This window comes from Phyllostomus hastatus, unplaced genomic scaffold (genome assembly GCF_019186645.2).
Source record: "Phyllostomus hastatus isolate PE091 unplaced genomic scaffold, TTU_PhHast_1.1 phas_scaffold_182, whole genome shotgun sequence".
In the NCBI taxonomy this organism is placed as follows: Eukaryota; Metazoa; Chordata; class Mammalia; order Chiroptera; family Phyllostomidae; genus Phyllostomus; species Phyllostomus hastatus.
Window position 1 is genome coordinate 2,096,474 of NW_025334013.1, and position 23,441 is coordinate 2,119,914.

Consider the following 23,441-nt stretch of genomic DNA (forward strand, 5'->3'; position numbering starts at 1 on the left):
TGCCTCTCGCTGCCCTGTTGCCTTGTGCCTGGATCCTTGGTCTTCTCGTGTGTACCCCGAGGTGACACCCCCACCGGTGGGCCTCTGCCGAGCGGAAGGCAGGAAACACGACCCCCAGACGTGGAGCTCCGTGCGGGGACTGCAGGCACGTGCGTGGGCCTGCACCGGCCCCTCTCCCGGGCAGACTCCCCGGGGACAGGGCCAGCCTTCCCAGAATCCCGTGCGTCGCGGCTGCAAGGGCCTCGTGCACTCACAGGTGCGGAGGGCTCCAAAGTGGCCTGCTGTGTCTCTCGTGTGGGCGACAGGTGGAAGGGGGACCACATGTTGGGGGCGGGACCCCGGGGCCTCCTCCTGAACCCTTCTCTAGCCCCTGGGCGCTACGACGGTGGCCCCCCGGGGAACGGCCCGAGGGCCACCGGCGTGGGCCCCGCTCCCCGACGCGCAGATGGGGAGACCAGGACCCAGAAGGGAGGAGGGGCTGCCTGAGGCCGGTCACGCAGGAATCAGCAGAAATAGTCCGGCTCCTTCCAAAAATACGCATGCGTGTTCCCTATATATAAACACGCTTCACGTGCGGGCTGTGTGTATGGGACGGCAGTGCCTCTGTCGACTCCCAGCCCCTGCTCAGATTCCTCCCCTCGCAACCTGCTTCCCCCACGGCATCGACATCACCGTCCGGTGAAGGTCGGCACCTGATAACCCCCCGCCCCGCCCCGAACACCCCCTGCCGTGCGGGGCAGCCTGCCGCCCGGGGCTGGGCCCTGCGGGGAAAGCTGGGTGTCGGGGGGGGGGGGAGGCGGGGGTTCAGGCTCCAGGTCACAGCGTGGAGAACTGCGGCCCCCCCCCCGGGGGCCACACCCTGTCTGCTGCTACATTCCGGGAGCTAACAGTGGCTTCTTGGCACTTTGAAGGGGTGGAAAGCAATCAAAAGGATACAGTTTCCTAACACGTGGATCTTACTTGAAATGTGGGCATCGGCGTCTGCAGGCGGAAGAGCCGGCCCTCAGGGGTTGCCACGGAGACCGTGGGGCACCCGGCCTGAACTTGAACTGTCTGGCCCTTTACTGGGGAGGCCTGCGGACTGCACTGCGGGCTGTTCTGCGGGCAGCTGGCGACAGGAAGCGGGGTGTCCGTGTTTTGGGGGGTGCATGCTTCTGCGAGGGTGGCGGCCCGGGCTGCTGCCGCGGCAGCCCACAGATGCCGCCCCGCCTCCGGAGAGCTGCGGTGCCGGGGGTGGGAGAACAATGCCTCTCTGTTCTCCCAGCTCTCAGAGGGTTCCTGGCTGCCGGTTTCCCAGATTGAACTCGAACATTCTTCTGTGTGTTCCTGCTTGTTCTCTCTCAAGAGGTCTCAGCCCCGTGCTTTGAGAGGCCGTCTTGCAGGCATGGGTGCACGTGTTTCAGGGGCCCCACGGCGACGCACACGGCTGCCGTCCTCCCTCCGGCCCCCCTCTCCCACTGTGGCCCCCCTGCCCGGCCCCCCACCCCTCAGGGCCTCCTTCCTGCTCTCGGGGTAACACAGGGACAGAGCCCAAGGCCACCGAGGCCCCAGGCCTTGCTTGTCCTGCCTTCACGGCAGGGGTGAGATGCAGGGAGAGACCCAGTCCTACCTGGGCAGGGCCTCGCCCTCCCGGGTGCCCGCCAGGCAGCTCTGCCGAGTAGTGGGGTGGGTGGGGGCCGCAGGAACTCTCATCAGGGGCTGAATCCTGGATGGCAGAGGGGGACCCCCGAGGGCAACAGGCGGGCCAAGCAGGGCCGCGGGCTGGGGGCTGGGGGTCTTTAAATGCATGTATTTGTCTGTTCCTTGTTTTGAGTGCAATGGCAGCTGGCAGCATGAGGACAGCAGCTGCTTTTAGGTGGAATGGTGTCCCCACCAGGAAGCCTTGAGAAAGGTGCTGAGGACCCCTGTGGGGGCGGGGGCCCAGGTGGGGGGTGGGCACCGCACCCCTCCCCCTCCCCCTTCAGGGCTGTATGGCTCTCCCCCTGCCCCGGGTTTCAGGGGAACGGGTTGGGGGGTGATAGCCAGGCCCTCCTGCCAGCCAGGCCCCGGGGCTCCGTGTGCCAGCTTCGCGCGGTGCTGCCAGGAGCTGGGGTCGGGCCCCGCCCCCACCCGCCCCCACCCGCCCCCACCTGCCTCTCGGACCCGGCGGATCCCTGAAGGTTGGACTCCCCGATCGGTGTGCTGCCGGAGGGCCCCGTAACCGTGTCCTCCCGGGAGCCTCCCTCCCTGTGGAGGCGGCGGCGGCCGGCACGGGCCCCCAGCCGGAGGAAGCCGGCCCCGGCGGAGACTCCGAGTGGCAGGAAGCCGCTCAGTGAGGCCCGGGACGCCCGTTCCTGCCTGGCGCGTCACCGGGCTGCCGCCCAGGACCAGCGTTCCAAATGCCCGGGGCGGCATTGGGGGCGGACGTGCCCCCCCGTGGGCAGCCCTGCTCTGACCCGCCGGCTCCAAGGCAGGGCTCATCCCAGCCACGATGAGGCACCAGGAGCGTGTCCCCCCCGCTTGGAGAGTCCCCAGTGGGGTCCTCCACTGACCTCACAGACGTGTCCCCAGGGCCTGGCTATGACTGGGTGGGGCTGGGTGGCGGGGAGCAGGGGCGGCGGGGCCTCAGGGCGCACATGCTCACCCCCCTCCTGACTTCCGCTGAGTTCCCCGGGGACTGGGTGCGGCCAGGGGCCCAGACAAGTGTTTCCTGTGGAAGGAGAGAGCGGCCGTCACGCGGTCAGGGAATGCTGGGTCAAAGCCACCAGTTTTCTGAACGAGCGTCTTTTCTGGAAGACTCTCAACCCCGCGCATCCTGAGTCCCCAGGAGGGGGCCACGCCCTGTTCTGATTTGCGCAGAAGGCTCTGAGTCTTCGACACTGAGGAGGGTCTCAGGGAACGGAGGTAGGGATGGGGTGGGGGCTCCAGGCGGTGCCTTAGGCTGCCCATAGCCCCTCCCCGAGCCCGAGCGAGTCTGCTCCAAGCCAACACGCCCACCAGCCCGGTCCCAGGAGGGGCCCGAGCCTCCGCCCAGACCCCCTGCGAGGACAGCCTGGGCGAGGGTGGCACCCTCCGCGCACACACTGCGCGCCGACCTGGATCGGAGGCGCTGAGACAGGGGAACCCGGCCCACGAGGAGCAGAGGGCCACCGGGCCCGGTGGGGCAGAGCCAGGGCCTCAGCTCAGAGAAACCCATTCACCGTGTTCTGGGCCGAGCACAGTCCTCTCTCTGGAGGGAGTGACGTGGCCACAGACGCCGAGCTGGCTCAGGGCCGCAGCCCCGGCTGCCAGGCCCCGGCCGGGGTCAGCTTTCACCGCGCAAGCCCCCCCGCTCCCTGGAGCACTGGCCGGAAGGCGCCAGGCAGGCATCCCTCCCCAGGGCCCATGGACCCTGGGAGCACCCAGCACACAAGCCGCCCTCGGCACCTACCTGCCAGCCTGTCACCCTTCGCTGAAACGTTCGAGCTGGGGAGTTATTGAGCCCGAGGGTGGTCTTGGGGACTCCCGATGGCTCCATGTGACCTTGAGGACCCCCCTTCACCTCCCTGCGGAAATGCAGAGCGTGTCTGCGCCCACCTCAGGGGGCGGCAGGAAGCTGGGCATGGCCGAAGGGTGACCTGGTTCCACTGGACCCACGCACGACACCCAGTACCGTGTAAAACACGGCCGCTTCCTTGTGTGGTTTCCCCGCACGGCCGCTGCCGGGGGTCAGACCTGCACCCCCTGCCAGCCCTGCCTTTGCGGTCTGTCAGGAGGGGCTGGTTGGAGATGAGGGGGGTGATGGGGAGAGGACCTCGGTCCGCCCTTTGCAGCCACTCGGCGGAGACCAGGGCCTGCCCCAGGGGCGGGATCTCCGTGGCCGGTTTCTGGGGCTCAGAGTGGGCGTGAGAGGCGGATGCCGTTCCTAACGTCGCCCCTGCGTGTCTCCTGCGAGCGAGCCCACAGCCCCGGCGCTGTGGGCGGCCTGGGCCGACCTCCCTGCCCGGCCGTCCCGGGCACCGTAGGGCGTCTGCCGGTGTCTCTGCCTCTGCCCACCGGCTGGCGGGGGACGCGCCCCCACCCACAGGATGGCCAAGCACGTCTCCAGACTCGGCCCGGTGTCCCCCTCGGAGGCCACTGCCGCCCCCTGGCCCTGAGGCCCCTCGGACTGGCTTTCAGCGCGTTGTCGGATGAAGCCGCGTCCGAGGTGAGGTCAGTGGGCCGTTTCCGTGGTGAGGGCCCTGCTGTCCCCGCCATGAGCCGCAGGGTCTCCTGGTGACGGGAGACTGTGTCCCGACCGCCTTGGCTGGAAGCTCCCCCGTCATCACTCACCCCGTGGACGGCCCTGCCGGTCACTCAGGAAATGGCGCACTCCTTTGGGTCCCCGCCACAGCAGCTGGTGGCTTTGTTTTTCTGCAGACGCTCTGGTTTTAGAAGGCACGCCCTCTACTCTGGGAAGGGGCCGAGCACCTCCGAAGGGACGAGAGCCTGGGGGAGCCCCGACTGTCCTGCGGGGGCCGCTACCAGCCTCGCCAGGTCCCCGGAGACCGTCGGTCAAGGGCGTGCCGTGGAGCCGAGGGGCTGCAGTCTTTGCAGAAGAGGAGTGGTTTCTTCAGGGTGGAAGTGGCACTTTGGACACCCAGTGTCACCTCCAAACTGTCAAACCCGTGAGGACACCCTTGACCCATCGGCCACTGGGCCTTTGCTCCCCTAACGCAGACACGTGACATTTGTGCTCTGGAACATGAGCCTCGAGACACGCAGGAATGTCACCCCTTTGCCTTGGCAAGTTCTGGGGCCACTGTCCCCGCCTTCCCCAGGCGTGCCGGTCGGAAGCGCCACCCCCCACCCCCCAGTGCCAAGACAGAAGGCGCCGGGTGGGCTTGCGTTCACCGGGGACAGCGGCCCCTGTGTGATCCCTCCTCGTCTGGACCCGGAGACGGATCACCGACTGCCCGCCCACCTTCGGGGCCCGGTCTGATTACAAACCTCCGCAAATACAGCCATAAAAGCCCTATTGATTGATGCAGGGCTGGGTGATCCATCTGTCCCCATCCATTATTCCGGGTCTAATTTTTTATTATCTGGGTGGCAGCTGATTCCAGCACATTAGTATACGGCGGCAATTACCGGGAGCAGAGAGAGCCCCTAAATTAGCGAGAACAATAACACCTGTCAGGAGGGAGAAGTGGGGAGCCCCGCACGGCACGCACCGAGCTCGGGACCGGGCCTGCATGGCAAACAGTTTGAAGACGGATTGACCTTGGCCGTGGGGAGGACAAAGTCGGCGTGTGTCTCCTTTCCTGGGGGTACAGCCTTGACGTGCTCTCGAGGCGCGGGGCTGTTGTCAACCCAGGCAGAGCCTTCCTGGGGGGTGACACTGGCCTGTTCGAGGGTTGCCCCGCCCAGGGTCAGAGGGTCTGGGGACAGGTGTCCCCGCCTGTGTCCTGTAATGACAGCAGAGACCTGCTCGGGGGGACATTCCCTGAGGTGTGAGTGTTGAGCGAAGCAGGTGAGGATGGAGAGAGTGGGCAGGGTGGCCCCCAAGAGTGGCTGGGTGGGGAGGCCCCATGTGGGTGGGCCAGAGCGTAAGGTCCCTGTGGACAGTGGCCTCGGGATCCGAACAGTCTTGTCTTTCCAAAGATGCGGGGTTTGTTTGTTTTTTCAACCTGCATGGAGGGAAACTGAGAAGCACGTGGCTGAAGTGTTTCTGAGGGTCACTGGGTGGGCCAGTGGGTAAAACGCCCCCTGAGGTTGGGTCTCCAACACCGAGAGTCCTGCCGAATCGAGTTGTCTTTTCACGGGAAGCCGTCACACCGAGCAGTGGGCCCGCTGCCCGCCGCCGGCGATGACGGCCCCATTTGACGAGGCAGAGGCTGCATCTGCGGCGGCAGATGTCTGTGACTGGCCGTGGCCGTGCGAACCTCAGAGGGAAGGCAGCCCTTGCCGACGGGGAGCGCAGGCTGTGACCTCCTGGACCGCAGGCTCGCGCTCCGGGACCCAGCTTTGACGACGCGTCCGACACACACAGACGGAAACCTCTCTTTATGTACGAGCCCTGCCCCCTGCCTGAAACCTGGGCTCAGCAAAACGAGAGCCCGGGAGCCCACCTGCCTGCCACCACTGCCTGTGTTTGCACACCAGGTCCCGCGGCCATGCACGCGCACCGTCCACACCGGCTCTCCCTGCCTGCGGCTGGGCTGGGCTGGGCAGCTGCGGTGGGGACCGCTCTGCCCTCCAAGCCTGACAGGTGTGCCCTCCAGCCTTTTCCGGCAAGGTTCGCCTGCGCGGGGCCCACGCAGAGGCTTGGGGGACGGAGGCAGGTGGCGTCCGGGAGGCCTGAGCCACCGGACAGCTGCCTCCGTCCGATGGGGCACACACAGCTGCCCACACGCGCTTCCGTCCCCTTCCCAGCTGACCTCCCGGAGACGGGAGGGGGGACCCACGCTTAGGGGGTTTCCATCTTCCAGCCCGCTTTGGGCAAACGTCATTTTTACTGCGCGTGCACGGTCAGGGCCTCGGTCAGCCACCGTGACCGCCGGGTCTGTGGGGTCCCCTGTAGCCCTGGAAGAGAGCCCCGTGGCCCAGCGGAGCCCCTGGCAGGCGTGGACGCAAGGAGCCGTCTGGCAGCAGAGGGATTCTCCCTTGCCCACGGTTTCGCTTTCTCAGTTTCCTATGAATGGTCAAGGGCAGCTCCGGAATATTCCATGAACATCCAATAAGCAACAGCTCCCAAGTTTTAAGTTGCGTGCAGTTCTGAGCCGTGTCACGAAACCTCCAGCCACCCTGCCGTGTCCCGCCTGGGAGTGACCTGCCCCTTTGTCCCGCATGTCCAGGCTGTCGTGGTGCCTGCCCACCTGTCACTGGGCACCTGTCTCGCTTATCAGACCAACAGGTGCCACAGTGCAAGTGTTTAAGGGACCCGCATTTCACTTAGCGAGGGCCCCAAAGCCATGCACATATCACCTTATATTTATATTGTCACCATTGCTCTGTTTTATTATCCGTCGTTTTTAGTTTCTTACTGTGCCCGACTTGCACACTCAGCTCTATCGAGTGTCTGTGTGTGCAGGACAAACCGCAGCACAAAGAGGCTCTGGCGCTGTCCCCAGCGCCGGGCGTCCCCGGGGGTCCGGGCGCAGGTCCCGGTGGATGAGGAGGGGCGCCCGTAGTAACACGGTGAGGGGCAGCGAGACGCTGGCCCCTAACCCATAGTTCCCCACAGTGTGGCCGCGTGCCGGTCAGGTTTGCAGTCAGCCGCCCGCTGGGTTTTCACCGGGACTCCGGGACGGAGGTGCGCCTGCCACCCCCGCTCTGTCGGCCGCCCCCCCCCCCTCCGGAAGGGCTTCCCCCCAACTGTGCAGGGCGCAAAAACGCAGGACGGGGGATGGACCCCGCAGATTGCGTGCGTGAAGGCGGGTGGAGGGACGTCTTTCTGGGCAGCACGGCCGTTTCAGCACGGCGGTCTTTCCGCCCAGACCGTCTCTGCCGGTCACGGACCCACACGCCGCCTCCTCTGAACTGTACCCTGGCGCGTCCCGTGGGGGACTTCACTTCACTCCCTGCTTCTCGGCTACAGAGTCACTTCTCAGAGTGGGGCCAGGGCAGGTGCAAAGATGGCAGTGACTTCGTCCTTTTCTTAAGAGGCCCGGAGACGCGTGAGGCCCTCAGGCAAAGGGGCGACTGTCGGTGTTGGAGAGAGTCACGCATCGGGCGGCGGGAGGGGGGGTCTCTGGAGCCAACAGTTTCCCTCTGGACCCCAGTCTCTTCCGTCCCCCCGGAGAGGAGAGTGGATGGCCTCCCGTCCTCGCCCCCAGGGGGACGGGAGGGGGCCCAGCAGCTGAGACTCGGCCGCTCACGGCGGTCTCCTCCCCCAGGGGCTTCGGCCGTTACAGTCCCTTCACCCGCGCAGGCATCGCCTTGGTGACAGGATGAGGGGTCGGGGTCTGGCGGCGGCCTGGGCCTGCCCTGGCCCCGCTCAGGCTGGGGGACCCTCAGCACCCCCAGCCGGGCTGGCCGTGCACAGGGACCGGCGCCCACAGCTCCTGCCGGTCCTCCCACTCGGGCGCCACCCACCTCCATCGGCACCGGGTTCTGCTCACCTGAAACTGGGCAGATGTAGCCACGGCAACAACGACTCGGTTCTTGTCTCGGGGACAGGGGCGTGACCCCCCGAGAAGTGGCTGAAAGGCTTTGGGCCTGAGCCTGCCACGCTCCCCAGGGGCCTGTCGGGGGAGGCGGTGGGGCCACAGCACCCGCCTTAGGATGTAGGAGCTTGTACCCCTCAGGGAGGTGGGGGCACCAGGCCCCCTGTGGGTGTGAGTGCGGCCGCCAGGCCAGAGCAGAGCCAGCACCGGGATGAACACGGCCTGGGCTCGGAGCCGTGGTGTCTTAGTCCTCAGGGGGGACCCTGGGGCCGGCGGGCCCTGCGTGCGGGCCAAGGAGTCTGCACAGCCTCGCCCACTCAGGTGTCCCCTCCACTCCCGGCGACGGTATCTGCCGTGGGCAGTTGCTGCCACGATTAACTGGGGTAATACACACTTGATGACTATTGTCACTTGTCGAGCTTGCCTGTGATCAGTGTCATCACCTCCAGTGAGCACTACTGTCATCATATCAATACCACCATCACCACCACCATCATCATCACCTTCATCACCATCATCATCACCTTCATCACCACCATCTTCGTCATCACCACCTTCATTATTCCTACCATTATCATCACCATCATCACCATCACCATCACCACCACCATCATCTTCATCACCACCACCATCATCATCACCTTCATCACCACCATCTTCGTCATCACCACCTTCATTATTCCTACCATTATCATCACCATCATCACCATCACCATCACCACCACCATCATCTTCATCACCACCATCACCACCATCACCTTCATCACCACCATCATCACCACCATCACCACCATCACCACCATCACCACCATCACCTTCATCACCACCATCATCACCACCATCACCACCATCACCTTCATCACCATCATATCATTCCCACCAACATTATTATCACCATCACCATCATCATAATCATCACCACCATCTTCATCACCACCATGATCATCATATCACCTTTATCACCGTCATCTTCATCACCATCTGCTTCATCACCTTCATCTTCACCACCATCACCATCACCACCACCACTACCATCACCACCATCATCACCACCATCACCATCATCATCGTCACCAGCTCACCCCGCACCCCAGGGAGCACGGACACGGCAGGAGCCCGCAGTTTTCCCGACAGCAGGCCGGTCCCTGGACTGGGCCGGAGGGCGCGTGTGGGCGGAGGGTGAGGGGAGACCGAGCGGCCCCCCTCCCTGGTCGTCCGTGGACGGGCCGCCTGTTGCAGCCCCTCTGTCGGCAGTGTCTCGGCGGGTCTCAAGGAAGCTGGTGAAATCGATAGGGATGGCCGAAGCTGGTGGGCACCCCATCGTTGCTGAGACCAGGGGTGGTCCGTATGGCATGGGGCTTCTCCCGACTGGCCGGCAGGTTGGGCAGTCCTCGCGGAGAAGCCAGGCCGTCTCAGAGGGGCACCGCAGCTGCCGCAGACCGGGCCCCGGTGTGCAGGAAGCCACTGGCCAGAAGCAGCTGTGAGTGCGGCCACTATAAACACGGGGCACCAGCGCAGCCCTTCCTGAGGGCGGTCACACCTGGTACTGCCTCGAACGTAGCAGGTGCTCAAACCTGGTTCTTTTTTTAAAGATTTTATTTATTTGTTTTTAGAGAGAGGGGAAAGGAAGGAGAAAGAGAGGGAGAGAAACATTTATGTGTGGTTGCCTGTTGCACACCCCCTACTGGGGACCTGGCCCACAACCCAGGCACGTGCCACGACTGGGAATCGAACCAGCAACCCTTTGCTTCGCAGGCCTGCACTCAATCCACGGGGCGGGTTAACAGATGAAAGAATGAGGGAGGCCCAGGACATCCACGTGTCTTCCCCGGGCTTCCTAGGGGTGCCGTGCCGTGCGTGCAGGACGGGAGCCGCTCCCGGCACCCGTGGAGGGGCCGACGGGAAGAGAAGGCTTGTTCTCTGGTCACGCCAACCTTGCGTCGCTCATTAGCTCTGTTTGGAGACTGCGTCTTTGAGAAGTGTCACACCCGGAAACCCGCCACACCGGGGCCCATACACGCGTCATTCTCACTGCAGGACCCGCCGGGGACCTCGGGTGGGATGGGTGGCTCTGTGCTAATGGACGCCAGGATCGGGCACCAGGCGTGGGGAGTGAGGGGCGCTCAGCCGTCTCAGGTGAGAGAGCGTGGGGCGTCCGCACGGCCGGGGTGGGGCGTGCCCACACTGCGGGGGCCTGCGGGGCCCGCCACGGCCTTTCCTACCTGGCTCCCAGGTACGGTTCTCGCTCACAGCAGCATATGCGGCCAGAGCCCTGGACCTTCCGGGTGGCCACACTGACCCGTGGACACCGCCGGGGGTGTCCCCAGAGGGATGTTCCAGGCGTGTCGTCAGGAGGAGTGAAGCCTGATGGGGGGGGCTGGAGCGGAAGCTGGAGATGGGGTGGGGGCGGGGTGGGGGCGAGGTGGGGGCAGGGGGAGAGCCAGAGAGGGTGCCCGTCCTCTGCACGTGGGCAACCGGACAGCTCTAGGCTGGGCTCCGGCTGCCCTGCCTCTGGAGTGGCCAGCCCTGTCCCTGCTCTGCTGACCCCCCGCCACTGTGCACCCTCGCACGGAGCAGGGCCAGACCACAGAGCAGGCAGTGGCCTCGTTGGAGAGCTGCGGAGAGCAGAAGGTGTCTCCCGAGGACCCAAGGGCCCCTGAGCCTGCAAGGCTGTCTCCCACCTTCCCAGTTCGCCCTGGGCCGTGCCGGCTCCTCCCGGGCCGGGCCAGGTCCCCCTGCCCCAGGCACCCCCCCCCACCCCGTGCAGGCCAGCCACCAGGGTGTGCAGAACCAAGGAGCAGAGCTTGCCCAGGGTGGCAGGAGAGAGAGCGGCCAGGGCTTACCTGCGCCAGGTGAGGGGCTCTGCAGGTGCAAGAAAGGATGCAGCGGACCATAGGCGAGGTCCCGGCTCGGGACCCGAGAAAGCTCTGGGAAGGAGCAGGGAGGCCGGGGCTGGGGCGGCCCTCCCTGGACTCCAGCACCTGCCAGCACAGGTGCTATGCGTGGGGAAGACGGGGCCTTGGGGCCTGGGGGGCTGGGGGCCTGGGGGTCTGGGCTGTCCCCACACAGCCGTCCGCGGCGGCCCCGGCCCAGGCGCACGCAGGCAGCTCAGACGGGCCCGGGCGCTCGCAGCCGGTCAGCGGGCCGGGCCGTGGACCCCCCCGCGAGGCCCTCATGTGGCGCCCCCTCTGTTCGCAGGTCTGGCCGTCCATCAGATTGTCACCATCACCGTGTCCCTCATCATGGTCATAGCTGCTCTGATCACAACTCTTGTCTTAAAAAACTGGTAAGGGTCCTCGGCCCCGGGGTCACGTGGGGGCGGTGGGGTCCCCGGCGAGGGGCACGCGGAAACATCCCACTCTCCCGACCTGGGCCCCGCCCCCGCCCCCCCCAGGGGGTCGTTCCTCTGCCCTCCGGCCGCGGGCACCCACCCCCGGGCACGGCCACTCGGCGAGCCCGGCGTCAGGACTTCCGCGGCCGGTGCCTCCTTCCGCTCAGATCCAGGTGCCTTTGGACCCCGGGCCCAGCCCGTAACGCCCTTGTCTTTATTTCCTAGCAGCGGCCTGGGCGGGGGCTGTGCCTGCCCCTTGCGGCCCCTCACAGCCCCTCACAGCCCCCCACAGCCCCCCACTACCCCTCACTGTCCCGGGCTGTCCTGAGCTGTCCCACCCCTCCTCTCGGCCCCCCCCCCCCACCCCCACGGCCTCCCTCAGTGAGCGGCCCCGTGTCTGCTGAATTAGGTTACTGCTTTGCTCCGGGCGGCCTGTCTCTGCCTATTTCCTCCTGGAAATTGGCCTATTTCAAGGTTGGCCTTGCTGGGTGCACACACCTGCTACCCCCCTGGGAAAGCGGGGAGCCGCTGAGTGACCCACCCCCCCCACCCCCGCCTGCCGGCCGCCCCTCCCCCAGCCAGCGTGGCTCCTTCCGGCATCAAAGCCTAACCTCCCCCGCGGAGGGGCCCGCCCCGCCTGGCAATGCCCTGCCGCCTGCAGATGCCGCCACCGGTAGGGAATCCTCCGGGGCTGCTGGGCGGGGGCGGCCCGAGTGCCCGCCCGCCAGCGGAACAGGTGGAAAGCCGGGGGCCGGCCCGTGCGTGCAGAGCACACAGGCCGGTGAGGCCTGCAGCCCCTCCGACGGCCGGCAAGCCGGGACCCTGGGCGTTCTCTAGACCGACGAGGGGGACGGTGGCCCTCGGCCCGCGGCAGGCTTCCTGGGTGGGGCCAGGCCCCACGCGTGGATGCGCGGCCCCCGCAGCAGCTGAGCATCCTGAGGAAGGGCAGACCCCTCCCCTGAAGAGACTGTGGACGCGTGACCCACTGGGTGACGGACGGGCTGCCAGCTTCCTCTCGGTTTCCCCATACGTTTGGGTCTGTGGCAAACCTTGCCACGGCCCTTCGGGGCGACGGCCCGGCCCTGGGCGAGCGGCTCCGTGACCTGGGGGGCTGGGCTCCGGGCCAGCAGTGGGGAGCTCTCTTTCAGTCAGCTCTGACCTTAGAGGGCAGGAGTGGAGAAGGGGAGCTAGTCCTCCAAAGTGGGGGCTCCCCAAATTTCCTCACAACCACCCTTCTCCAGGTGGTGGGGACTTCCCCCCCCCACCCAACCCCTGCGTGGGAACCTGCCAGAGTGAGTGACATCCAGGAACAGGATGTTCTGACCGTCACTGCGTCCGACCCCTTGGCTCACGAGGGTCAGGGTCCCATGTCCATCTGAGGGGCCACCTGGAAGCCTCTGTGGCCCAGGGGGACAGGGAAATGAGGCAGGTCCCCACAGGGCACCACACGGCAGTTCTCTGCACAGACCCCCTCGGGGTGAAGGAAGGGCGGGGGAGGGGTCCCAACATCGGATCGGTCCCTAAAGATAACGATACGGTCGCTCCCAACACGCGTGACCAGGCCACCCCGGACCGTGCACAAAGGTCCCCCTTGGGGACCCATCGATTTTCATCCTGTCAAGGCATCTGGGGGCAGTGGGGGAGGGGCCCGAGGGCCTGCCGGCTGGCTGGCGCTCTTAAGCCAAAGGAGGCCTCAGCTCCGGGTAAGAGAGCGCAGCCACGCCCCCGACGACCCTCCCTGCAAGACGGACGGACACCTTGGACCTCCAGGTTTTACTTAGGACAGGTGCTGGCCGGTGGTTGCGGTCGGTCTTCCCGAAGAGGCCAGACACTGCCCTCTGACACGGAACCGTGTGTGGCCAGTGCCTGGGGACGAAGGTCATGGGGCCTCGACCCGCCACCCCCCCACCCCCCCACCCCCCACACCCGACGATGCCGTCCCTCTCCTCCAGCTGCGCCCAAAGCGGGAACCCCCGGAGGAACAGCCACCAGCGGAAGGCCAACCAGCAGGAGGAGAGCTGCCAGAACCTGACGGACTTCACGCCCGCCCGGGTGCCCAGCAGCCTGGACATCTTCACGGCCTACAACGAGACCCTGCAGTGCTCGCACGAGTGCGTGCGCGCCCCCGTGCCCGCCTACGCCGACGAGACGCTGCGCTCCGCGGGGGAGTACAAGTCCACGTTCAACGGGAACCGGTGAGCGCGGGCGGGGCGGGGCGCCGGCCGGGGACGGGCTAGGGGGGCGCCCCTCCCGTGTCTCCGGGGGTCCGGCAGGTGCTGCAAGGGTGGACGGGCACAGACAGAGGACACAACGGGCAGCCGGGACCCCCGTCCACACCTGCACTGGGGGGGAGGGGGAGGGGGCGGACCAGGCGCCTCCCTGCCCCAATGCCCCGTGGTGGGCGCCCTCGCCCGGAGCTCGACGCCAGTCCCGTAGCCGACCTCCCAGTGGCCAGCGGCCCGGATCCGCCCTCCCCGAGTCAGCACCTCTGAGCCCCGCCGATAAAACGTCCACAGTGCATTCCACAGCGCATCGGGCAGAACTATCAAACATCCACCAGACTCCCGGTTATTCAGTGCTTTTCCCCCTCTTTATTAATCACGTGTCGTCCTGTGGGGAAGACACAGCGCTGACACCGTGCCCGGGAGCGCTCCAGAAACCCTGAGTCAGCTTCGGGAGGTTCATCCAGAATTGGATTAAAACATCAATAAGCTATTTTTTTTAAACAGGCATATATGCGTGCCTCATTTTAGAAATTAAAAAAAAAAAACTGCAACAACTTCATCTTCAGAGGGGAACCAGGGGCGGGTTGCGGGCCGCTGTCAGGGGAGGACGGGCGGTGAGGGGGGGGCGCTGGCCAAGGCATGGCCGGGGGGGGCGGCTCCGCCCGGAACCAGGATGGGGGGGGACTCGGGGTGACCTCCCGCGGCAGAGCCCAGGGTTGGCGCGACCTCATCCGTTCTGCGAGGACAGGGCCGTCCCCGGTGTCCCCACGCGGGACCACCTTCCCTGCTGTGTGCGAGGCGCCTCTTTCCTGGGGGAGGGGGGTGGAGAGGGGGGTGCTGGGGACCGTCCCCCCAAATGCCAGGTCACCCTCGAGAGGCCGAGCCCCCCCAGCCCCCAGAGGGACCGGCAGGGGGACTTCTCCTCCCTGACACCAAGCACGCGTGCGGTTTGGATGGGAACCCTGGCCACGCCGTGTGTCGGCCGGTGGCTGTGGCTCGGTCACCGTGTCCCCTTGTCCCGTGCCCTGCCCCTGTGTCCTGTGCCAGCCCTGTGCACGGGTGCGGGGTGGGGAGGGGTGTGGTGCGGCTGGTGTTCTTACGCCCCGGCGAGGGAGCATGGGATGGAAAAGGCTCTTGCTTTCAGCCTAAGGCGGCGCTCTGCTGGCCCTCACTGGCCTCGGGGATTCTGGCTTAGTCTCAAGGGTGACAAAATATGGGGACGGCATTGTAGGGCTCAGGCCCTGCCCTCTTGTACTGTGTGACAGTGCAGGCTGCGTCCCTGCCCTCTCAGGCGGAGACCCCGAGCTTTGGGCGGGTCCTGTGACTGAAATGCTAAAATCCGGAGGGGGCCCGGCAGCACCCGGATGCTGGCCTCCCGGCCCCCACCCCGAGCCCTCCGGTGACCGGTCCCTCGGGCTCTGTGTCCTCCAAGGCCACCCAGGTGGGCAGGGCACAAGCCAGCCCCCGGGAGGGCAAGGGCCCCTGCCTGCCCCAGGCCGGTGGGTCCCAGCTGAGCACCACCTTCCTGGGCGGGGCGGGCGGGGGGGGGCTTCTTTGCGCCTGGAGAGGCCGGTGCAGCAGCAGGCCGGTGCCGCCTGCCGGGGTCCGAGCAGCCGAGCCAGCCCGCCCCTCTGCTCCCTGCAGGCCCACCTCTTCGGACCGGCACCTCATCCCCGTGGCCTTCGTGTCCGAGAAGTGGTTTGAAATCTCCTGCTGACTGGCCGAAGTCTTTTTTACCTCCTGGGGGCAGGCCAGACGCCACGCGTCTGTTTCATGGTGCGTACCCCCCTTGCGAGCTGACTCCCTTCCCCTGTCGCCCCCGCTCCCCCACCCAGTTCTCCCTCTGGGGAAGCCACCTGCGTGGCGACACCTTGGGGGGCGTTCCAGCGTCATCGCCTTTCTGAGCAAAGCCGGGGTTGTGGCAGGGGTGGGGGGCTTGTGCACTCTCTGCCGCACCCTTTACAAACCCCCCCAGGTCCCAGTGCCGGAGTGACTGGCACTCAGGCGCCCTGACCTGGCGGCACTGGGGCCGGGTCTGCCAGCGTCTCTCCGCCCCCAGGGAGGGCCAGCGTCAGCAGGCCTGCAGGGCAGGGGAAACCCGTCCCGGGGGCCGGCTCCGGGCGCAGCTCTCACGCCCGGAGCAGCAGGCGGCCCAGGCGGCGGCGGCGGCGAAGAGGGCGGGCTTCCCGCCATCCCACGCCCTGACACGCGTGGGGCGGGGGCGCCGGGCGGAATCACAATACAACTTTGAAATATAAAAGTAGGAGATAAGAAGGAAAACGAGGAAGAGAGAAGACACCCGCTCATTCGAAGCGGGCCGGGTACCAGAGCAGGATGGACTTTTCATGCTCTGCTGGTCAGGAACATTTGCGCTCCTTCCAAGGGCATCAACGTCAGCGCCCACGTCGAACGCCTCCTTCTGTGCCGAGCGCCCGGCGGCCCGGCAGCCCGGCCCCCTGGCTGCACGTGCCGGGGCACAGCCGGTGGAGGCCACCCCGGGCTCGGGGTCTTTTAAGTTGGGTGCTTGGTGTTCTGAGGATCCCCTTTTTGCTCATCCAGAGAAAGCAGCTCCCCACCCTCCAGATACTCCTTCTGCACGTGAACTCAGATCCCTTCCTGGAGTAGGGACCCCGATTTCTAGGATGGTCTCCATGTGTGAGAATATTTTTTCTCTCCCTGCCCACCTCCTGCTGTGGGGACCAAATGGGCAAAGCCATGGTCACAGTGGGGGACAGGGCCCGAGGCCGGGAGGAGGGGTCTCCTCCAGCCCTCGCGGACACCGAGGACTCCGCTCACAGCCCCCAGCTGGGGCCGGAGCAGCCAGCTGCCTGCAGGAGCAGGAACGGGCCGGTCCGTTCCTGGGCCGGGTCCTAATGAATAGTGCGTTTGCTCCAAATTAAATCTCCAGCCCTCCCTTCCTGTCCCGGAGCCAAATTGACCTGCTTAGCGTGCTGTTCAGCCAACGGGCGAGGAAATGTAATTAGGTTAGAACGGAAAGTGAGCCTCCCCCTCCAACGCCTTTGCTGAGGCTGCGCGGGGAAAGCGGGCAGGATGAGTTCTGTCCCCCGATTCAAGGGCCCGAGGCGCCTGGCGTGGCCCAGCCGTCAGAAGCCCGTGCTGTCATCCGCCTCTAGGGGACACCTTGCTAAGGCCACAGGGCGCTCCCTCTGCTGCCACCAGACCGGCGAAGGGGACCTTACTCATTAGCAGAAGACCTCACTCATCCGCAGGCGGCCCCGCGACGGCCGGCACCTCTGTTAGGAGGATTCCTAAAGGGCGATGAGAGCGTTGGACCTGGGCGATGCCAGCCTGTGCGTGCAAGGCCCCCGCTCCCTTCCTCCTCCGAGACCTGCAGGCCCCCGGGCCTGGAGGCAGACGCACCTTTGGCTCCAGGTAGCCCCGCCATGAGGGACGCTTCCCTAATTCAGCAGACGTGCGAATGGCAGCACGTGGGAGCGCTCCGAAGCCTAGGAACCCAGTCAAGTTCAGTGCTCCCAGCAGCCCCACCTGCAGACGGGGAAGGGAGGCCCGGGGGCGAGGTGACTGGCCCAAGGCCCACCCGGCTGTAAGGGGCAGAGCTGACCGGCCCCAGGCCACTCGGCCCCCGGCCTGCAAGGTGTCTGGGCCCCGCCCTCCAGCTGTGCCCGAGGAGCCGTCTCAGGAGCGCGCTTACGGAAGGAGGGGCGCCTCCATGTCCACAGACCTTGACCCGCTCGGATCCAGGTGGACGGAGGGTGCAGGTGGATGGCTGGGGAGCCCAGAAGAGGCCGCAGGACTTGCAGGCGCCCAGCCTCGCCCAGCCACGGCGCCTGCGGACACCAGGCAGAGGGTGAGGACCAGGACGGCTCTGCCCGCCGCCTTGTTAGCCCCCGACAGACGCTTCGAGATTCCACGGCCGTGCGTCGGGCAGCCATTTGTCACTCGCCGGGAGGAGGACATGCGGAGGCCCCGCGTCCCCGAGCCCCGTAATTAATGCCTGGACACGAGCGCGGAGCAGAGGATAACCAGGAAGATCTCTCCCATTCACTGGGGTCCTTATTACCCCTTAAATAAATAGCAATTAATACTAAAACATTTAATTAAGGCCTAAGAGCCGGCGGTGACATTTATCTCTGGCGTAGCCGCTAAGCCTCTGCAAATGCATTCTTAATGATGCTGTAGCCGTTTGTCACCAGGCCGTCTGGTCCGCCCACGCGAACCCACGAGCGCGTCTGGGGCCCAGACCTGGCCAGCGTCGCTTCCCCCGCAGGCGGGCAGGCGGGCAGGCGGGCAGGCACGGGCGCCCTGGCCAGGCAGGGCAGCGCTCACTGGGCCCCTAGGCGGAGCCTCTGCGTTGGGTTCCAGCAGAGCCTGGCCGAGTAGCTGCCTCCACGCTGCAGCCCCACTGAACGCCCAGGACGAGGCACGGTGACCTCGGTGGCCTTCCCGCTGCGAGCAGGGTGACCTCAGACACCCTGCCGCTGGCTTGCGGGCTAATGGCCTGTCATTTTTTTGTACAGCAAGTAAACTTCACAAAAGCGCACCAGCGCCCAGATCTTTCCGCTGGCCGAGGCCGCTTCCTCCCAAACAGAGCCGGAGCCGTAATGAAGGCATCCATCACGCAGAATTACTATTTTCAACGACACGCCGAGGACATAATAATAAGAAAACAGGAAAAGCACCTGAGCCTCACCGCTTTGTTCTAAAAAAAAAACAAAACACGCTAACAGGATCACCAGCCTTTGCCATTTGAAGGGACGCTTTCTTCCAAAGCAACACGCAGATGCTTCTGGAAACCGTCTGTCTGAGCTGAGGGCCAGGGAAGACCCCCCGAGCCAGGCAAGCTCCGCGGGAGAGCGGCCGCTCCCGGCGGGGAGAAGCCAGCCGGCGGCCGCGGTGCTCCCGCACCGCTCTGGGCTCTTGGGTTTGCGAAAGCAGACGCTGGGCATGAAGCTCGTGCCCCACCCACCGTGGGGCTCGTAGCCAGTGGGGCCCGGCGAGCGGAGACCCCCTTCCAGGCAGTGGGGGGCACTAGTTTCCCCAGAGTCAGCATTGGCCTGGATCCCCATCTCGGACCACCAGGCAACACCCAGCTTCCTTTTCTGACCTTTAAATATATATATTATTGCTTTTGCTATTACAGTTGTCCCCATTTTTCCCCCTTTGCCCCCCTCTACCTGGTACCCCCATTCCTTGCAGCAATCCCTCCTTAGTTCATGTCCATGGGTCGTGCATGTGAGTTCTTTGGCTTCTCCATTTCCCATACTATTCTTAGCCTCCCCCTGTCTGTTTTGTACCTGCCATTTATGCTTCTTAAACCCTGTACCTTTCCCCCCATCCTTCCTCCTTCTCCTCCTCCTCCCCGCTGATCTCCATTTCTGTGATTCTGTTCCTGTCCTGGTTGTTTGCTTAGTTTGTTTTAGATTCAGTTGTTGATAGTTGTGTATTTGTTGCCATTTTAATGCTCATAGTTTTGATCTTCTTTTTCTTAGATAAGTCCCTTTAACATGTCATGTATTAATGGCTTGTCGATGATGATGAACTCCTTTAGCTTTACCTTGTCTGGGAAGCGCTTTATCTGCCCTTCCATTCTAAATGACAGCTTCGCTGGGTAGAGCGATCTTGGCCGTGGGTCCCTGCTTTTCATGACTTGGAATACTTCTTGCCAGCCTCTTCTTGCCTGCAAGCTTTCTTTTGAGAAATCAGCTGACAGTCTTATGGGAACTCCTTCGTAGGTGACTAACTGCTTTTCCCTTGCTGCTCTTAAGATTTTCCTCTTTATCTTGAAAACTTGTCATTTTAATTATGATGTGTCTTGGTGTGGTCCTCTTTGTGTCCAAATCATTTGGGACTCTCTGTGCTTCCTGGACGTGTATGTCTATTTCCTTCACCAAAGTAGGGGAGATTTCTTTCATTATTTTTTTCAAATAACTTTTCAACTTTTTGCTCTTCCTCTTCTGCTTCCAGTACCCTTGCAATTCGGATATTGGTACATTTGGAAATATCCCAGAGGCTCCTTATTCTGTTCTCGTGTTTCTGAATTCTTGTTTCTTCCTGCTGTTCTGGTTGAATGCTTATTTCTTCTTTATGTTCCAAATTGTTGATTTGAATCTTGGCTTCATCCCCTCTATTGCTGGCTCCCTGTGGGTTTTTCTTTATTTCACTGAATGCAACCTTCGTTTCTGCCTGGGTGTTTTTTATGCTGTCTCAGTGCCCAGTGAGTTCTCTGAGCATCCTGACCACCAGTGTTTTGAACTCCGCATCTGATAGGTTGCTTCTCTCCATTTCATTTAGTTCTTTTCCTGGAGTTTTTTCTTTCATTTGGGCCGTGTTTCTTTGTCTCTGCGTTGTGGCAGCCTCCCTGTGTCTGTTTCTGGGTATTAGGTAGAGCTGCTTTGACCCCTGTCTTAGTCACGTGACCTGTTGTAGAAAAGGCACCTGTGTGGATGACTGTGGCTTCTCCAAATCCTTGCTTGTCCGGCTGCCATATGGCTCGAGTTTCTGATGAATCGGGATGACGCTGGTTTTGCAGTCTAGCTGTAATCTTTGCCGTAGTCGTGTGCAGAGGCAAGCATGCTTGCCTATGCCTCCATCTTGGCCGGAAGTCTCTTAATCCGGTGTCAGTGGAGTCCAGGAGACACAGGTGGCTGTCCCAAAAGGCAGGAAGGGCACAGGAACAGACAATGTAAGCAGGTGTTTCTGTGTAGAGCCCAAATGAGGTGTTCTTTTCCCGAGGTCCGTGGGCTCTCAAGCTATCTTCTAGCTGAAGATGTTCACTAATTTCTGACTGAAATTTAGCATTTTCCTGGGTTGCGGGTTCGTTCCCCAGTCGGGGTTCATGCGGGAGGTGGCTGACCGATGTTTCTCTCCCTTCCTCGCCCTCTGTCCACGGCTGGCCGGGTGGGTGGTCCGGGCAGCGGCTGCTCACAGCACGGCTTCCAGCGCTGCTCTCACAACGGCAAGTTAAGGCTCAGGCCTGGGGCCCTGCCTCCCTCTCTGCCTCTGAGACCCGGGGCAGAGGCAGATGCCTGTGGGTCAGTTGGGAAGAGGCTCCCGTCCCCCACTGCCATCGGCCATTCCTCCGAGAGGCCCTCCGTCCGTCAGTCCTTGACACTGGCCCGCTCCAGCACCCACCTGCAGGCAAGGGCTGAGGCCAAGGCCTCTCTCCCCCGGCACGGGGCTCCCTCTCCGGGCCGGGCACAGAGCTGGAACCGGGTGATCTGAAGGCGGGCCCGGCAGGCGCCCCGTGGTGCCCGGGGTCGCGCGTGCGTGACACGCACCCAGATAAAAACCACTGCCGCTCGTCCTGCAGCCGAGGAGTCGTAGAACCAGACTCACTCACAGACCGAGATGCAACGGAGCCTGTGTCTAGGGAAGGGGCTGTGTCCACGAAGGACCGGCCACAGACTCGCGAGGTCTGAGGTCTGGATGCTGTCTGGGACTTGGGGGGGGTGGGAGACAGAGAGCCGAGGGGTGGGAGACAGAGAGCCGAGGGGCGGGGTCACTCGTGTCTGGAAGGACCCAGGGGCCGGCATCTGGAAAGCAACGAGGGGCGTGTGTACGGAGAGCCCCGAGGGACGGCTGGCCGAGGGGATGCGCAGGAGCAGCCCCCATCACCGGGTCAAGGTCAGAAGTCAGCCCAGGCAGCGGCGCTCGGGAAGCCCCCTCCCACCCCGGTCCGTCCGGGAGCAAGGACGGGGTGCCGCTGGTCGCCACGCCGGGACCGCAGACAGACAGCAGCTAAAACCAGAGGCGGCCCGGTCACTGGAACCGGCTGGAGGCTCATCAGGACCAGCTTGTAAATTTTTTAATGTGTTAAAAATTGTGGTGAAATGCATGAAACACAAAATGGACCCTCCCAACCATTTTTAAGTGCCCAGCCCAGGGGCGTCGGTGCACTGACACCACTGCGTGGCTCTCACCACCGTCCTCTCCAGAACCTTCCACCTTCCGGACCTGGGACTCCGCCCCGCTGAACACCGGCCCCCCCAGCCCCGCCCCCAGCCCCTGGCTCCCGCCCGCTCTCTGTCCCTGCGGGTGGGACTCCCCCAGGGGCCTCACCTCGCCGAAGGGGGACTCGGCGGGGGTGCTGGTCTCCACGCAGTTTAATGATCACAAGATCAGAAGGCGGGGAGACATGCCAGGTGGACCTTCCTCTTTGCTTTAATCACTTCACTTTCCAACCAGCGCTCCCCCAAATCCTAGACATTGGAGGAGGTGGGTGGGGGCGGGGTGGTCTGACGGGTGGCCCAGCGGAGAGGGTGGTCCCGCGGGGCCCCCACACAGGTGACGTCTGCGGGGGAAGGCCAGGTGAGGCGATGACGGGGACACTGCCTCCGTCCCCCAGGCCCCAGACCGGCAGGGGCCCCAGGGGGCCCGCCCCCCCCCGCCCCCCCGCTCAGGAAGCCCAGCCCCACTGCCCGTGCAGGGGCGAAACGGCCTCTCCATCCAGGGCCGTGACTGACACGAGGTCCCGGCCCGCTGCCTGCCCTGGGGTCCCTGGGGGGCTGGGGAGGTGTCCGGACACCGCGGGACACCCTTCCTGTGCCGAGGCCACGGTGTCGGTCGATCGGCCGGGAGCACGGCGGCCGCACGGCCTCACCCTGCCCTGGGCCCACTGCCGCCACGTAACCACTGCCACGTAACGTCTCCTTGTTTTCTCTCCACGCAGGATTCCGTTGGCGAACCTGTAAAAAACTTCAATTCAATTAAAAACAAACAAAACCCTAAAACTAAACTCTCTGAGGGGGAGGGCCCCCGCACCCACCACTTCTGTGTGCCGGTGGGGACTCGGAGCAGGACGCTATAGGCCAAATATATTTTTATAGAGATGCCTGCGCCTATGGGGGCCTGCCTCCTCCGGGCGCTCGGGGGAAGGGCGGCGAGCGAGGGACGCCGGCGAGGACCTGGGGACGGCGGCGAGGGACGCGGACGCCGCGACGGGGACGCCTGGGGTCCGTGCTGCCGCGATCCTGAACCTGTGCCAATAATACCACATGTGCCATGGACGGACCCGGAAGACGAGGCGCCGCCGCAGCCAGAGGGCCACGCACAGACGTCTCCCGGACAACGGGGGTGGGAGTCTCTTCCGGTTGATCTCGATGTAGATAAATCTATAAAGACACACACACATGCGCACACACACACACACACACACACACTTTTTTGTACCGTAGCAATTTTTGAATATCTTCAATGTTCCTTTTTAAAAATGAGTGTGATCGGTGACACACCTGGTTTATTTAACATGCTTAGTGCGCGCGCAACCCACTGGTGTTTTCTACTGTGCCCACTCACGCACACGCCACACGCGGCCTCCCACGCAGGCACACACCCGGACACGCAGACGTCTCCGCACGCGTGTATATATATGCGTCTACTGGAAATGCGGTCCCACGGGGGAGCGTCTCCCTCCTGGCGCCCCGGCGTCTCCTCGCCATCCCCCGGGGGACGGCCTCCACCCACCCACACAGACCCGCGGGCGACACGCCCGGCGTCTGCCGGACACGCGGGGACGGTACTGGAGTCGCAGTCTGGTGCCGCGGGCTGCGGCGGGGGCCGCCGTGGTTTTGTATACATACTTATATACATAGATATATATACACACACGTAAATACTATCTCCTCTGGATCGGTGGTTCCCGTGGCCGGCTGTCAACACACGGGCCCGCGCGCCGGGCCGGGCGGGTGGCGGAGTCTTGGCCATCTTTGTGTTATATAAGCGTAGATCGAATTAAAGAACCTTTCCAGTTCCCAAAATTAAAGGAGTGTGTCCTTGCCACGTGTGTGCGTGTGTGAGGGC

General features: G+C 64.1%; 1 protein-coding gene across 1 annotated transcript in view; it reads left to right on the plus strand.

Moving 5' to 3' along the window:
• AJAP1 (adherens junctions associated protein 1) overlaps positions 1–23,125 on the plus strand; it is a 79,722-nt gene extending 56,597 nt beyond the window's left edge. Inside the window, exons 3-6 of the mRNA XM_045858785.1 lie at positions 11,304–11,391; positions 13,389–13,631; positions 15,306–15,437; positions 22,312–23,125. Coding sequence (XP_045714741.1) covers positions 11,304–11,391; positions 13,389–13,631; positions 15,306–15,378 — 404 coding nt within the window. The 3' untranslated portion in view covers positions 15,379–15,437; positions 22,312–23,125. The remainder of the gene's footprint in view (positions 1–11,303; positions 11,392–13,388; positions 13,632–15,305; positions 15,438–22,311) is intronic.
• The last annotated feature ends 316 nt before the right edge of the window (positions 23,126–23,441 follow it).